The sequence below is a fragment of the Ovis canadensis genome, chromosome X (assembly GCF_042477335.2).
Source record: "Ovis canadensis isolate MfBH-ARS-UI-01 breed Bighorn chromosome X, ARS-UI_OviCan_v2, whole genome shotgun sequence".
Lineage (NCBI taxonomy): Eukaryota > Metazoa > Chordata > Mammalia > Artiodactyla > Bovidae > Ovis > Ovis canadensis.
The window spans coordinates 62,748,545-62,766,668 of record NC_091727.1 but is presented as its reverse complement, the minus strand read 5'-3'; the positions used below and the strand labels follow the sequence as shown (position 1 = coordinate 62,766,668).

The following is an 18,124-nucleotide window of genomic DNA, read 5'->3' as shown; positions in this document are numbered from 1 at the left end:
TTCCCTCTTTGGGACTTAACTTTTCATTGGTAAAATGAGCAAATTGAAATCAGTTACCTCTTAAATTCCTTTCATGTCTAATGTTCTGTGTCTGAAAAGACTCTTCCTTCCTTCTCATCTTTCTTTTGGCAGCCCTGCCCTCTATCAACTATGCTTGTCACCAAGACTGAGACAATGCATTCTCTCAACATGCCATCACATCTGTCAGCTCAAACCTACATATCTATGATTTCTACAACTCTCCAGACTCCTATTTCCAGTTGTCTCCAGGATATAACCATTTTGATAGCCAAACCTGGCACCTCTACAACTGTTCTCAGAAACATGGCATTTTCCCATACGTACAGAAGAGCATCTTTCTTGCTCTTGGCACTTTCTTCTATCTTTCTCCCAATCCAATTTCTCATGTTCTCACTTATTCCTTCAAAGTCACTCTCATCAAGATATTACCATTTCAGAACATTCGGAGGTGCCTGATTTCTTACCATGAGACCTAGCTTATGATTTCCTACTTTTCAATATTTTCAATAATTTGGCCTCACCTTATTCTACTAACTTCATTTCCCCAATTCAGTTGAATTCACTTCATTATATGAGTTATTAAAAAAAATCACTGTATTAACAACTTTCCAATTGTGTTCTTAAGTGACTGGCTGGCTTTGTAACCCAAGGCGTATTATTTCATTTCCCAAGCCTATTTCCTTAACTACAAAATAAGCTTAGTTTTACCTACCTCACAGAGTGAAGGAAGATGTATAAAGACAGCTAGAAAAGTGTCACAAAGCACTGTGACTGTGTACAGGACCATGTGCCACACTCACACGTGCACACAGATGGCTTTACAGGCTTGCCTTCTCCCTCTCACCTTTGCTCATGAGTATTCTCTGCTATCTGGAATGCTCTTCCTCCTCTCCTCTTGGATGAAACATTCTCAATATTTCAAAGACTTTCTCTTATTCTTACTGATGACTATGACATCTTATGTGGTACCAAAAATAAGAATCACCATGTATTTCAACTATTATATGTGTCAGTGGAGTAGAAGATATAGTTTCTCCACACAGACTGTAAACTGAGAGGGAGGATAGTCTACAGCACAAAGCTGAAAGCTGTTTTTCACCACACTCTTAAGCTGCATGACTGATCTGGTTTAGTTTAATTGGGTAAACATTTTAGTTTGGCAACAAACTGATATAGGGGGCTATGGAGTCATAAAACGTGAGTCTGAATCCTGGTTGCACCACTATATCCCTTTGGGAAACTTTTTTAAAAATATAATTTTATTTAATTGGAGGCTAATTACAATATTGTATTGGTTTGGCCATACATCAACATGAATCTGCCACAGGTGTACACGTGTTCCCCATCCTGAACCCACCTCCCACCTCCCTCCCCATACCATCCCTCTGGGTCATCCCAGTGCAACAGGCCCGAGCATCCTGTATCCTGCATCTCCTTGAGTCCCGTTTTCCTCAACTGTGAGATTAACGATAATACCATCAACCTCAAAAGACTGCTGTGATTAAAGATACTGTGGCAGCAGGCAGGTAGCTAAATATGAGCAGAGAAATGGGGGCAGGAACCAGGGTGCAAAAGATCATGCAGCTTGTAAACAGCAGGGGTCCATGGACAGACAAAACAGACTGACATGAAACCACACCTTTTGGGTGATAAGTGTTGGGGAAGCAAAGAAAGAAAGGTGGGGAATCTCCTATGTTCAAGTGTGACCTGCTGCTCATTAGGCTCTCATTATATAAAATTGGCCTTATACATAAGGACCCATCAAGAGCCAACACCATGACAATTACAAACTAAATAAGGACAAAAACCCCTCCCACCCTCTGGAAGATGAAGCTGGGATGAAAATCAGGGAATATTACCCCCAAACCCCTCTTTCCCCAGTGATTATTCCATCCCTTCATTTGTGTACCTCTCATAACTGGCTCGCCAAAGAAACCCAGAGCAACAGCTCTGTCTGCCCACTCTTCTCCTGAGAGTATTCTTGCTCAAGGTCACTTTGCTTTCTTAACTTCCCTGCTTGTCTCCTAATTCTTTTGCAATGAGGCAAGAACCTTAACTTCACTGGGAACAATAGTGAACAGCTATTATGGAACTTCCCTGGTGATCCAGTGGTTAAGACTACATGCTTCTAATGCAGGAAACATAGGTTCCATACCTAGTCAGGGAATTAGTCCCACATGCCCGTGGAGTGGCAAAAAGTTTAAAAACAAACAAACAAAAAAACAGCACCTGGTAAATATTCTTTGCTCAGTAAATGTGACTTCCTTTCTAACTTGCTGGCTGTGCAATCCTACACGGCATTCAATATTTTCTGATGACAGTATATCTGAAAATACTAGCAGCAAATATCCCCCTGCCTTTCAGCATAAGAAAGGCACATGCAAATTCTCCTTTTCCAGTGTTTTTTATTTGTACATTTAATATTCACAAATCATTTTACAGATTTATTCTTTTCACAGGTTCTTTATAGGAAAGATGAGGATTAAAACAGTATATTGAAGAGGACCAAGAAATACCAGCAGTGACGATGCAGAGTACAAAGGCTCTGAAAGAGAACAGAGTGAACAAAAGCAGAATGTGGCCACTTCCTAAGAGGCTGGAACACTAACTTCATTAAGGCAAAACCTTTATTTACTGTGTTATTATTTCTCCCTCCCACCTAGTTTACTCAAGTAGAAAAGCATTCTATTCTCATACTACTACTGCTCTCTGAGGTCTTAGGAATATAGCTGGTACTATATGTGACCAGCGGCATCTCTTGACTATAAACACATGAATAGACAAGTTAAATTTTGATGTGTTAACTATCCCTCTAGAAGAAATAAAACAAAGAGGCAGAAGCTGCTTGATTCTTAAGACTTGATTCTTAAGATTCTTAAGATCCCTTAATGGGGAGGGATATATGTGTCTGGTGGTGCGAGGAGGGGAGGGGCTCAAGGAGTGAGGGCAGCAAACCTAACTCTTCCCAATGTACAACTGCTCTTGTGTTTTTCTCAGATGCTGCTAATGTACTGCTCCAGTACTCAGAAAAAAAAGAACAAGTTATTGACCACCTACAGCTGTAGGTTGTAATGGCTAATAATGGGGAACATACCCTGGAGAAGGGGTGTATTTATTTCATATGCATAACAATGTAATTCAAAACTATTGTCCTACTATGATCTCAGATAATGTGTTTTTCTATTTTAAATCAATTTACTGTGTGACCTTGGACAATTTAATCTTTCTGTCCCTCAATTTTCTACCAGTAAAATTAGGATTTTGGAAAAGACCCTGATGCTGGGAAAGACTGACGGCAGAAGAAGACGGCAACTGAGGATGAGATGGTTAGATGGCATCACCAATTCAATGGACATGAACTTGGGCAAACTTCGGGGGATGGTGAGGGACAGGGAAGCCCAGCATGCTGCAGTCCATGGGGTAATGAAGAGTCGAATACTATTTGGTGACTGAACAACAACAACAAAATGAGGATTGTACCACTTTATGTTGAAGACTGGAGGAGACGCACTGGCCAAATCAACAGACACAGAAAGATTGATGGCTGCCAGGGGGTGGGGAAAAGGGAAAAGGGGAGTGATGGCTAATGGATATGGGGTTTCTTTGTGGAATCATAGAATGTTCTAAAATGAGATAATGGTGATAGGTGTACTATTATATGAATATACGGAAAAATCACTGAACTGTACATTACTTTAAAAAGGTGAATTTTGTGGTAAAGTGTATCCCAATAAAGATGTTATAAAAATTCTTAAAAAAATAGAAGTGTCTGGTACACAGTAAGTGCCCAATAAATGTTAGCTATTATTAGTAGTAATATTATTGTCACATTATTATTTAGCCATCCTATGGCTCAAATAAATCCCTAGAAATTATTTTTAATAAAAGCCCACAGAATCCAGAAAAGTATTTCTATTTTACATATATGATATATGGATTAACATTCACACATTTATTTCTATCCAAATTCTCTGAGAAATGAACAGTTTAATTAAGAATCACAATTTCAGTATTCTACTCTGGAATAAAACAACTGCATGCAATGGATATCTGATCATACCGTGATAGGTTTTAGGTAAATTTCAATGACTTGATGTTAACCAAGAATCTGAAATGATGGGAGATTTTCATTTTCATCTCCAGGAATAAACAAGAAGTCCAAACACAGTAAGTGCTTAGATTATGTGGTGTACACTGTTAAACTTTCAAATATATGCTTACTAGCCTTCTAATCACTTTTTGGGGAACACTTTATAAAAAAACAAATACAGTAAAATGTTTACCATGCCCTGTGATTCCCCTCACCTTGCCCAAAAGAAAATCCCCAACACAACAAAAAGATACAACTCAACTCATGCAATAAGTCACTTAAGAGGCAAAAGGCAAAAGATCTGACAATCAGTGACTGAATTTTAACACTACTGCAAAAAGATATTTGCATCAATTGAGTTTTTTCTAATCTGAACAGCAATTAAATCCAGTGTTCATCTTTCCTATTGCTAAAAGAATATGACAACCAGTCAATCTCAGAAGTAGGAGCAGCAAGTGATAAACCACAATGGCAGTAATGCACCACATTAGGCAGTGATGCTTACACGCTTGAATTTCATCTAAAACATGAAACCTTCCAATTCTTGGAACAGAGTTTCCTTTGTTCGAGTCCTTTTCCCTTCTGGTCTTGCTCTCTATAATTATCCATGTGCCTCTGCAGCAAATCAGGGAAAGTTGTTTTGAGGGTTACAACTTTCAGATATTCAGGTCTTCTGTGACAGAAAGCAATGCACTTTTTTTGCATATATTAATATTTATTTATACCCTCAAACTGACCACTCATTTTCAGAACGATAATTTCAAATAAAACTATTCCCTAAGTCACCCAAAACCAACAGATTAAAACAGAACAAGTTACCTTAACACCCAATATGTGTAATACCCTCCCTCTACCCCCAACCACACACAGACCCCCACCAAAGCTGTGGCCTTAGGAATTTCTGATCAAATATTTAGCCTGAGTAAAATTCAGTAAATATTTAATTCCCTTTTAAGAAGCATGATTATTTCTTTAATTTTACATTATAATCAATGGGACAGATTGCAAAACAACTTTGGAAGAGTGTGTTTTGTGAGAAGTTAGAAAATTTCAGACAGTGGAAACAGATGACAAGTTAGGACCAATTTCAAACTTAGAACCAGTTTCAAATATTTCAAAATATAAATATTTATCAGTTCAAGGATGAAATATTGGCTTTGTCCTAACAGGATTTATTTTGAAATTGTAAAGGGAAATTGAAACAAATACATAACCAAAATATCTGGACAAGACTGGGACACAGAGAGCCAACTTTGCAATGCTCTGTAATTGAATATCATTCCAAGGACTCATTTGTCCTAGTACTGTTCACTTGGTCTTGGTTAATCTAGGGATGGGGAAAATATGCTTTTACAATTACATATCTATGTGTAGGCCATCTTCAAATACAAATGAATAAATATTTAAATTCCATGATAAAGAAAAAATGTGGAATAAGAAATTGCTATCTTTATAAGTAACTGTATATTTACAATGAATGTTTTCTGCCTGACTCCTAATCTTTGTCTATTAAGAGTTCTTCACTGTGCAATTTACAGAAGGCAGCAGTTCATATTACCTTAAAGGAGCCCCAGTTAGCTCAGAATCAGCCTGTCTCAGACACTCTGCTCCCTTCAGACTTGTGTGCATAAACAGCTGAGAATACAAGTAGGTGCACATGTGCAAAAAAGTAGCTGTAAATCTAACTGGTTTTACAAATAAAGTCTAAAACCAAGAAAATAAACTGCTATTTCCCAACCTGAAAAACACACCTAATCAAAAAACTGCTAAGCCCATTAGTAGAAAAGGTGGCAGCTGTAAACTCAACTCATCCTATGTAATGCTTTAAGCATCTAGCTGTTCTGTCAATCAGCCATCAGAACACTAAATCTCTCCATGTTCATATGGCTGAGTGCAGCCTTCTGATTCAGCTTTACTTTCTAGTTAGAGGCCAGACTACACAGAACAGTAAGAAATTCCTTACAGCTATGTTGTATCCAAACTGCCTCATTCTACCCTGAATAGAAAGTGCCCACATGATAATATGCATCAGGGACCTACCAATCTAAATTTCTGAGGTCTTCTACTTGGGTAAGTTCAAGCATTGGTCCACTAAGAGCTTCAGTAGAAGAAAAATTACATGTTCACTGCTAATATCTTAGCTTGCAAATGCAGAACTTGGGAGTAAGACTGAAAATTAAAGTGTCACTGAGCTGCTATTTAACACAGCAGAGAGGTGACTATACAGAAAGACTAAAAAAACTTATGCTTTAGATGTCCTTTTTTTTTTTTAAGCAACAAGTTCAGAATTGTCTCTAATCAAAATCTGAATTTTGGTTAGTGCATGTTTTCTCCTCCCACATCTATGAACCCCCTTCCCAACCTCTGTCATTGTCTTTTTAAGCTTAAGAGAAGTAAAATAGACAGACTATCCCTTCTCATTTATGAAAAGAGAATATTCTAATAGTCATAAGGCAATATGTTTAAGAGCTGCACCTGAACTGGTATTCTCAAAACTGAAAATATAGTTACCAACTCTATTCAACTTGCAGAATGAATCCATGTTGCTTTCCCAAGTCATTGGCTGTCACCCAAATGAACCACAGTGAGCCCATCATGCCTTAGGAGGCATTATATTTTGTGTACTATGCACACATATTTTAAAGAAATAACATTAAGAGGGAAAGGACAGCTTTTCAAACATTAGTTCCTTACATAAATGGTGACGGTGCTTTATGGCTCCTTTATAATCACCTCACACACCCAGTTACCAAGTAACTCCAAAACAGACAAAAGAGGGCCAGAGGCAAAGCTTCATGGTGAACTGCATCTCTGAGATGAGTTTTGAATTCCCTGGTTTTTAACTTCCATTTACTGAGGAGTGAAAGTGAGAATCATCCAACTGATGACAAAATAAAACAAGAAAACAGGATAAACAGCAAGGGCTTTGCGGTTTGGAGGCTGGCTATCAGCAAGAAAAGCTGTAGAAGCTAAACAAAACAAAACAAAACAAAAGGAATATTTAATACGAATGTCACAACTATTAACATTTACTAAACTTGAATGTGCTTGGCATAGTCTGGGACACAGAATTATATACTACAAGTTCAGTTATATTTGTGACCTTAAAACTGCATTTGGCAGCAGCTGAGAGCTGCTTGGTTCAAGTATAGAAAGCTTCTTTCCTACCATTTTAGATAGAAATCTTTCTAAAAGGGGTTTCTTACACTTTTATGAGAAGCTACTGAACTGTACTAAAAAGGATTACAAAGCTCCTATGGCAAATGGTCTCACATGTTGTATTTTTTGAGTAATTGTTCTTATTATCAACTGTTTTATTATTTATCTATTTCTCTAGCTGTCCCAGGTCTTAATTGCAGCACACTGGATCTTCATTGCCACGTGTGGGATCTTCACTGTAGCATGTGGGCTCTTTAGTTACACTATGCAGGCTCTAAGTTGTGGCACGTGGAATTTTGTTCTTTGACCAGGGATCAAACCCCAAGCTCCCTGCATATGGAGCATGACGTCTTAAACGCTGGACCACTAGAGAACTCCCTATTAGCTCTTTTAGATGTCAACCCTCTTGACCATTCAGGAAATACCTACTCATCTTTTTATTCAATAATGATCCTTCAAGGAGATCTTTTCTGAACAACCATCTGGCATCCTACCACCCCAGGTAGAAATGCCCACTTACCTCTTCTGTGTCCCCACTATACCTGGCACAGACTTCCATTGCCCACCTGGAACACTTTATGGCCCTTAAGTGTTTACATGCCTAGACTGTGAACTCAGAGGATAGACACCATGCCTAGCACAGTGCCTGACACATAGTTTTTGCTTAATACACTTTAGCTGAATTACAGGTACCTCTCTCTCTTCTAAGATTCCACTTGCTGAACCCCTGTGGGCCTGGACACTGGATAACTAAGTTATTTAGAACTACATGTACAGTAAATCATCAGACTCTAAGTGAGGGAATGAGGGGTTCTTCCATAGGCAGTTTTTAAATAGTATTTGGGAAAGCAATTCTGGCATTCCCAAACCTTAGTTTGGATCACTTCTTGGCTTTTAACCATTTTCTAAAACAAAGAGATGTTACTGCACACAAAAATATTAGGCAGCCTATCTATCCCATTAAAAAGAAGCTAGTGAACACTTTCAGTTTAAGGGGGGATTTCAAGAGAATTTTAGGGATGTACAAATAATGAATAAATAGCATTCATTGCCAATGCTATAGGCTCTCCTTAATCTTTAGCAGAATTTTCTACTGAAGCAGAAAAGTACTATGTAATGATATTTAACAACCTATACTGGGTGGTGCTATAGTACAGTTCTAAAAAGGTATGTGATCTACTTGGGTTTCACACTTGACTCCCCTATTCTCCAGTTATGTGTCCTAGGGCAAGCTGCTTAACCTCCCTGTGTCTGTTTCTCATCTATAAACATGGAACCAATAAGAACACAGTTTTTATTTATTCCAGTTGTTGTGAGGGTTAAATGAGATGACATATATCAAGTACTTCCAACAGTGCCTGGCCTACAATAAGTAATCAGTAAATGTGAAATATTATCATGATTAATTTGGCTGGAAAAGGCTCAAGTCATTTCTCAAGTCACCTATGCTTCCTATATGCCAGGACTAAGCTAGGTCTAGTGTAATCTCCTTTCCCAACCCTATCCATTATTTAAAGATTGAAGAAACAAGAAAGATGTGACTTCACATCTCAGAAGTCCAGATAGCCAACTCAGATAAGATGGACATTATCCCTACTGAGAGCAGATGGTTCTATGGATAACATTAGCAAGACTCATATCACTAACGTGACTTATAAGTTACACTGCTCATCTGGTCTTTGTCTCTAACCCATATTTTCAGTCTGCTCTGCTACCACAGAGATAAGTACATTCTTACCTACTATAGACCAGGCAAACATGATGATCACCACAAAAAGCCGGACCATGAAGTTTATTGGTCCTGGCTCAGCCAAAAGTACCAGCCGGCAAACCAGCAGTGCCATTGTCAGGGGAAGTATACAGTATCCCAGCACACAAAGGCTCTGAAAAAAAGATCTAAAAACAACATATATCCATAAAGATCATAAATATAGTTGATCTATATCATGATACAATTTATTATACAGATTTCTATGTATCGTGGATCATTACTTTCTTCCAGATAGATATTACCTATACCCTAATGTTGATTTTACGAGGATAGACCTCTGTATTAAACATATGCCTTAGTTTTTCTCTCACCATACTCTCCTCCTCTCTACTTAAATGCCTTAACAGTCAGCCATTTAGGGCCTAGATGATCTACTCTAATTCCTAGAGACCTCTTTCTCCCACTAAACCACTAAGATTTTGTTTCTTAATCTTTTCTGGTTTATAGACCTATTTGAGCATTTGTTGAAAGCTATGGGGCATCTGTTCCCAAAAACAAATGTAATCTTCTAACACAAAATGTTCTGCACATCATTTCAGGGGCTGGAGAGAGAACATCTGAAGCTTATCAAAGGACCCCAGATAATTTAACATAATTTAATTCAACTAGGTTATTTCTGTTCAGTGTCTTTAAGAGAATTTTCTTTTTGCTCTCATTTATTTTGATTTTTCTTTTTGAAAAATATATAACAAGCCAGACTTCCTTAAAAAATCTAAGATATGCAACCTGGAAATGGAAAAAGGATGCATTTAAATAATACTCACATGTTTCCTCCAAGAAGTTTTGAGTTGAGGGTGATGGTAACTGCACCAAACCAGACAATGACAAACACTTCTGCAAACTGGGGCCCTCCATCTTTTTCGCTATCTACAGAGCCTCTTTGAAGCATTCTGTGACAAGGAAATGGCATGAGAATTGCCTAACCTTATTTAGAGCAACACAGTTAAGGTACGGGTTCTCAAACTTTGAATCAGGGTGCTGCTCTATATCTTACCTGAAGATCTCTTATAGGGTGTACAAAAGGAAAATGCCTCAAGTATATGGCAAGGCTCCCTTATTTCAAATTCCAAATCCCTCAGGACTACAAGGGATGCTCCCTTTGATCTTGTGGGAATGTTTAAATGGATTACTGAAGACCTTTTTTGGTTAAGCAGAGGATATAAACTGAAGGGCTAAGTGTGACTCACGGACATGAGGTTGCTGGTCCATATAATACTTTTAAAAGGTTTTAAATTCAAGTTGATGTTATTTTAAAATTGGGAGATTTCACATAAAAATATGTATTTCTGGATTTTCTTAAAAAATCAGAAGAGGTTCTATCACCGGGCCTGCATTTCTACATGGCAATAATCAGGTGCAGGTGACACAGCAGCAGATTCCTTCACAAGGGCTTTTGGTCACCAATTTGCAATACATGAATATACACATTTGAATTTGCAATTCTTGGGTTAAGATTATAGCTCTGGCATTTAAAAATGCAAACAGCCTATCTGTTTAGTTGTTGATCTTTTAAAAATCAAAGCATACAAATTATCACTAGAAGGCTTTCTTTGAAACTGAGTAATTGAACAGTCACTTAAATATTAAGAATTTAACACATAAACTGTTTTGAATTTTGGACTTGCACTTGTACTCTGTGTCATTTTTTTCAGTAACAGAGTAACATCACCTCAAAACTTCTTTTTTAACAACCTCTTCTTATTACAAAGTAGAGACAAATCACACCGTAAGTCTTGCGCTGCTATGCTATTTGCCAGCACAGGCTTTTGTATTCTATGGTTCTGCATACTCCATTCCAAGTCCTGACAATTTGATGAGATGAATGCTAGCCCTGATCACTTGTTCTCTGGAACTCCTATTATTTCAGCATGGTATGATAGAAAGAGGATTAACTGTACTGGAAGGCAGGAGACTCAGATATTGATCCTAATTCTGTCACCAGATATGTAAACTAGAGCAAATCACTTGATGTCTTAGGACTCTGATTTTCTTCTCTGCAAATAAGCAGGATTAAATTCTATAATCTCTAATCTTTCAAAACTAAAAAAGGATATGCTCAGAGCTTTTAATATAAACACTTACATCAAGGCACTGGATTATGTCCCTTGATATGGTTATTAAAAGCATACGATAGAGCACTCCACGTTTTTACCTAAATTACCATGCACTTGACTTTACATTTAAAAAGGGTTAGAGAAGCCAGTAAGAAATTTGAATCTACAATCACAATAGGTTAGGCCTGGAAAGGACCCACAACCATCTACTTTTATAGATATGGAAAAGGAAACCCAGAGAGGTTAGGTAGGAAGAGATGTGTAATAATCACAGAGGTAGAGAATGGGCAGTCAAGGAAACCTGAAGTGGAATTCCAGGTCTACCACTGATTGATTATGTGATGTTTAGTTCAGTCCTCAATCTCTTTGAACCTGAGCTTGTCTGTCAAAAGAGGAGAATAATATTCACTTCTTGTTATGGGGATAAGAGAAGGTATTTAAAAGTTTTTTTAGAGGCCCAAAGTCACTCTGCTGATAGCAAAGTTAGGATCAGAACCCAGAAATAGATCCTAGTGTAGTATTTTTTCTACTCTACCAGTGGTTATATTACCCTCTCCAGCACAACTTCTGCTTTCCTTCTTCTGTCCTCTTCCTCTTTACATACAATGAGTATGGAAAATATAACACTTTGTGATCTTGCTTTGAACTCAATCACTTCTAATTTAATCTCACTTGTACTTTTAGTAAAATTTTAAAAGAATTATGTTTGCAAATAAATACTACTTTAATTGTTTAGTACTTAAAACTTTAAGATACTTAATTCACTTAGCTTAATGATGGGGGAGGTAAATGAGTGTGAATAAATGCTGAAATGACTAAAACATAGTAATGACTATAGAAATGACTAAAACAGGGTAAGAACTCACTGATAAATGGGGGGGGGTGTAATTTTCATATCTTTAATTCCATCACTCTTTGAACTGATCTAGAAAGCTACTTGACTTTTTAGATTTAAATGCATAAGGAGTATAATTTGTCAAAGAAGTCCAAAATGAAAAATTCTGAAAATGAAATGCAGTAGAAATTAATAATGCAGTTGAAGTTAAAGTCTTCTATGGACAAGACTGATAAATCATTTTGATACCATGAATCATAAGTAACTTAATAAAAATCAGAGTATCCAAAAAAAATATCCCCTTCAATTTTGAAACTCCATGAAAAAAGTTTAGTCTATCTCAAATGATAAAGAAAGGAAATATAAGTACTTACAATGCAAGTGTCACACAAAGGATCAAAGGGCCCCATAAATCCCCTACAAGAAAAGAAAAGACAGAAAATTGTTAAGACATAGGCATATAGTATTTTCTGTCTTTTATTCTGCCAATCTTGGCATTCAGACATCAAGGCTTTCTCTGTCTGCCCAAACCTTCCACCTCTCCTATCCCTCTAGTGGCCTTCTCTGCTTCCCAATTCTGAATGCTTCATATATCCTTTAAATTTTGCTCATTTCATGCAACACTAATCACCCCTCTCCTCAGCTACTACAGTAAAGAATCTGCCTGCAATGCAGGAGACCAGAGTTCAATTCCCGGGTCAGGAAGATCCTCTGGAGAAGGGAATGGCAATCCACTCCAGTATTCTTATCTGGAGAATCCCATGGACAGAGAAGTCTGGTGGGCTACAGTCCATGGGGTTGCAGAGAGTCAGACACGGCTGAGCGACTAACACACACACCACCTACTAAGCCACATTCCAGCAAGCTATCATTAAAGACCAATAGGCAAGGAGTCAGAAGACTTAAATGCCCCACCCTGCACAGTTGGAAAGAAGACTAAAGCCAAGTCACTTCACCAATCTGAGACTACGTTAGACAAGGCAAGTATAATCAGGCTCATCTCAAAAACACGAAAAATGAAGTTGAGAAGAAGCAATGTGCCCAAGTTAATATAAACAGTTAAGTGTGGGGGTAGGACCAGAACCTAGAAACAAAACCAGAATCTTCTGATTCTTACTATAAAGTCCTTTCTACTCTACAACACAGCTTCCTTTTCATAATTACTACACTGAACCAATACAGAACTGTTGTTCTTATACAGTGAGAAAACAGCCCAACATTGGTAATTTCATAGGGTTAAATATTAACAAATAACATGAAAACTTTTTGAAAACTATAAATGCTCTGCCAATATCAGGTCTAAGCATGGTGGTTCTCAACCAATAGCTGTTGAGTGATTAATACACCAATAGTTCAGTAACATAAAGCTTAAAGCACAATTATCTTCTTCAAACAATATGTAAAAAGGTACATACTACTTCTAACTTTAACTTCACTTGTACATAACTTTACCTGAAAGAGTAATTTTGACACCACTGTGGAAAGTTTGTAAAAGATGTAAAAAAAAAAAAGAAAGAAAAATCAAAATCCTAACACTCTAATAGACTATGTTTACTAGGTAAACAATAAAATGTTCATCTCCCAAACTGAAACTCCAACCTATTAAACAGTAACTCCCCAATAGCCCCTCAGTCCCTGACAACCATTTTACTTTCTGTCTCTATAAATCTCACTATTTTAGGTACCTAACCTAAGTAGAATAATATATATTCTTTTGTGTAAGGCTTATTTTACTTAGCATAAAGTCTTCCAAGGTTCATCAATGTTGTAGCATGTATCAGAATTTCACTCTTTTTAAAGGATAAGTAATATTCCATTCATATATGGTACCTACCATGGTGTATATAACATACTTCATTTACTCATCCATCCACCAATAGACCTTTGAGTTGTTTTCATCTGCTGCTATGAACATGGGTATACAAATATCTCTTTGAGTTCCTGCTTTCTAGTCTTTTGAGTATATACCCAGAAGTGGAAGTACTGAATCATGTGGTAATTCTCTACCTAATTTTCCAACGAACCACCATGCTCTTTTTCACAGTGGCTGTACCATTTTATATCCCCACCAGCAGTGCACAAAGGTTCCAATTTCTCTACATCCTTACCAATATTTGTTATTCTCCATTCCTTTGATAAGAGCCATCCTAATGGATCTGAAGTGGCATCTCATTGGATAAGACAGCTTTTGTGAGGAAGAAACTTCAGCCTCAGAAAAGTTACCTGTCTTATCCAGGATCACACAGCTTGTGATGGAATCACTATCCAAAATCACACAGCTAGTGATGGAATCACTATCCAAAATCACACAGCTAGTGATGGAATCACTATTCAAAACCCAGATTTGTCCATGCTCTTTCCACTATATACCAGCTGTAAGGCGATGGCACCCCACTCCAGTACTCTTGCCTGGAAAATCCCATGGATGGAGAAGCCTGGTAGGCTGCAGTCCATGGGGTTGCAAAAAGTCAGACATGACTGAGCGACTTCACTTTCACTTTTCACTTTCATGCACTGGAGAAGGAAATGGCTACCCACTCCAGTGTTCCTGCCTGGAGAATCCCAGGGATGGAGGAGCCTGGTGGGCTGCCATCTATGGGGCTGCACAGAGTCGGACACGACTGAAGCGACTTAGCAGCAGTAGCAGCAGTAGTAGCAGTAGTAGCAGCAGTAGCAGCAGCAGCAGCAGCAGCAGCAGCAGCAGCAGCAGCAAATCATCTGCCAGCTTCAACCCACAATGTACTTTGCTGAAAAAGCATTCTGACACTGCATCCAATCACCACACAGTGATGGCACATTTGCCACATATCTGACATCCCTATGTTACAGCAGAAATGCTGCCAAAATAGAAGGTACACTCATATCCAACATCATTGTTACTATTCTCAAACAACCGAGTCTTTTTTTTTTATAAAGGGTACTAAGAAAAGCCAAGAATGTTTGAAAAGAAAAACTAAAAGTCTAATAATTTTGAGAATAAATTCTAAATAATAGCATAATTTTCTGCAAACACTGTTTTGGAATTCTTAAAGCAGTCAACAATGATTATTCTGAAAATAGAAATGTCAATAAAGTACTATTAATTTGTTAATCCTTAATGGGTATTAGCTATTATTCTAATGTAACATTTAAACATTTTGTCTTTCCCTTGGAGATCATTAAGTTTCTTGGCTGAACAAAGTCACCATGTGTTTGCCATTTACAGAAATATTTTTTGCAGTGTCTATCACAGCAGGTGAAAATATACAGTCTATATTTATTGATGAGGACAATATATTAAGCAAAATCTTCCAATCTCTGAAATTCCATCCTCAATTTTTAACTTTTTTCAAAACATTCCTCTATAATATATTCACTTACATATCTTTCATCCTGCAAAATGATATCAGTTTTATTACCACACAGCCTTATAAATGCTTATGATAAGGTATGATGAAAAACAGCAAAGCCTCAAAAACCACACATACTTACAATCTCTCAAAAGAGTATTACTTTTCCTTGGGTACAAAACATGCATGAATTTTTTCCCGACAGCTTTTAGATCACGCATCTGAAAGATAAAAACAATATGCTGTACTGTAATGACCAAGGCTACCAAGTAGCCCCTTGAATTTGCTCAAACTTTTTTTAATTTCAATCCAACTCCAGTCTAACTCCTTCACCATACAAACAAACCAGAGAGGTGGGGTTTTTGTACTAACTCCTTTTTCTATTAACTTTTCCTTTAACTCCTAAAGCCAACATCTAACTTTTACTATATTCATCAGTTCTGTTGATTTTGATTTTTTAAACTCTGCAAAAGAGAAATATAGCCCTCTTAATATGCTACTTAAAGAAATGAAAATAATAGCACTAGTAAAATCTGTTCTGCAAAACACAGCATCTAACTTTCAGTTCAACATGATAAGGTCACAAGAGCCAAAGGGCCTGCTCCTAAGCTACCCACACTCTTCACAATATGTAAAATCAATTAATTTTCAACATTCCCATTCATTCTGGCAAAAGAATCCTAGAAGTCAGATTTTTAAAAATCAAGACATTTGAAGAAGGGTACAGTTATTTAACTTCTCAAAATATAGTTGAGGTAATTTTTTCCTAAGTTTTTCACCTAAAAATTTCTTCATGTCATTAATAGTTATTTGAAAACATGATTTTTAATGGTTGTTAACCGTTCTACCACATAGCTGTAACATAATCTACTTAGCCAATTACTCTTCTGTTCAACTTTTCCCCACTATAAAGACTGCTATAACAAACATCTTTGTATAAATATTTTTCTTTTACAATTATCTTTGTATTGAATTTTTTCTCCTTATACTATACCTAGAGAAACAGAATTATCACCTTAAAAAAATGTGAACGTTTTAAGTTCCTTAATATCCATTACAGCCAAAATGATTTCCAAAAATTATTCTCTAGGGGAGAATCTTAAATTTCAATAAATAAAATACACTGAAAATTAGTGAACCAAACAAAAATATTTTACAAACTGCTATTAGTTATTTAGCCCATTACACTGAACAGAAATTCTCTCAACTCATCTAACTTACAATGGTATTCTGAACAGACTCATTTAATGTAGAGCTGTCAAATTCCCGAATGCGCGATCTCACAGGAATGGTGATTTCTCCTTCCACAGGGATGTCTTGTGAGATAGATATATCAGAAAGGCCTGCAAACTGAGAAGAGTTAGGGAAAAAATTTAAAGCTTGTAATAAACTGCAGGATTCCCCCAAAGACATCATTTCCCAGTGAGCAGGACTATACCTTTTTATAGGGTTTTATACAGTTTTTAAAGTAAGGTGTTAGTTCACCAAACACTGAACAGTACAGTGAATTAAAATTCTCAAATACTTGTTTCTTTTAAAGAAGGAGATGGAATATGATGAAAAATATTATAAAGTAAATGGCACAGATATTTTATGGGCTTTCCTAGTGGCACAGTGGTAAAGAATCTGTCTGCCAATGCAGGAGACGCGGGTTTGATTCCTCAGTCAGGAAGATCCCCTGGAGAAGGAAATGGCAACCCATTCCAGTATTCTTGCCTGGGAAATCCCATGGACAAAGGAACCTGGTAGGGGGTCAGTCCATGGGACCACAAAAGAATCAGAGACGACTTAGCAACTAAAACAACAACAATAGATATTTTCTTGGCCTCAAATAGTTTCTTTCAAGCATGAAATCTTAATAGGACATAGCTAGTAAGACTGCAGAACTATTGAAAAAAAGTGACCTTTCAGTGATCACATCTTAGCGCTGTCATTCTTTTACACTTCTGCTCTTTAGTGGGCTCTAGTGGCCTCTGCTGGCTAAGAAGGAACATTATGTAAAATCTAAAAGAAAATTGGGAAGAACACAGAAACAGTAAAGCACATTATTTATCCTCTTTTTTTTTTTTCTTTTACCAGATTGTTGGCAACCACAGGACAAATAACATTTCCAAAGTGAACTGCAAGATTGCAAACTTTTAAACTCTTACATTCATATGTCAAATTTGATTATTGCGACTGAAACTCTAGAATCTTCAAGTTCCTAAGAAAAGAGAAGCAATCCCTCCTCATACGGTTCTTGGTCCAATGGGTCTAATGTTTAGTGTGTAAAGGTTGCAGGTAAATGAAAAACAAGACAGTACAATAAAATTTTAGAAAAAATGAAGGTGTTCAGAAAACTTATAAAAAACAACTTTTTGATCACAGTTTTATTAAAAGTACTTGAAAATTCTCCACCCATTAGACTGGCAAAAACCCAAGTTTGACAACACACTCTGCAAGTAAAGCTGAGGGGAAAGAGCACTCACTGTTGGTGGGAAGGCAAAATGGTGCTAGGCCCCACTGAAGATGAATCTGGCAATATCTAGCAAATTTACATATGTATTGCTGACCATTTTTAGGAGTCTAAAGCAGTAAATATACAAAAAGACACATACACAAAGCTCCTCATTACAATACTACCTGTAAAAGCAAAAAAAAAAAAACAAAAACAACAACAACAACAACAAAAACCTGAGAATAGCCCAAATGTCCATCAACAGAGAACTAGTTGAATAAAGCATGGTATGTCATAATGGAATGCCATGCAGCTGTAAGAGGAATGAGGATATCTCTAAAGAACCATCTGGTTGGCCAAAAAGTTCCTTCAGTTTTAAAGTAAAAATAAAAGACACATTTTTCATCTTCACCAAGAACTTTACTGAA

At 37.0% G+C, this 18,124-nt stretch overlaps 1 protein-coding gene across 2 annotated transcripts in view; it reads right to left on the bottom strand.

Moving 5' to 3' along the window:
* Positions 1-2,409: 2,409 nt before the first annotated feature.
* YIPF6 (Yip1 domain family member 6) overlaps positions 2,410-18,124 on the bottom strand; it is a 32,703-nt gene continuing 16,988 nt past the window's right edge. Inside the window, exons 2-7 of one of the 2 annotated variants that reach the window (XM_070290268.1) lie at positions 16,481-16,609; positions 15,402-15,480; positions 12,305-12,347; positions 9,806-9,931; positions 9,009-9,166; positions 2,410-7,080 (exon numbers count right to left, since the gene is read on the bottom strand). In XM_070290268.1, the coding sequence (XP_070146369.1) occupies positions 6,962-7,080; positions 9,009-9,166; positions 9,806-9,931; positions 12,305-12,347; positions 15,402-15,480; positions 16,481-16,609 (654 nt within the window). In that variant the 3' untranslated portion in view covers positions 2,410-6,961. The remainder of the gene's footprint in view (positions 7,081-9,008; positions 9,167-9,805; positions 9,932-12,304; positions 12,348-15,401; positions 15,481-16,480; positions 16,610-18,124) is intronic. The other variant, XM_070290269.1, reaches the window with a different exon arrangement.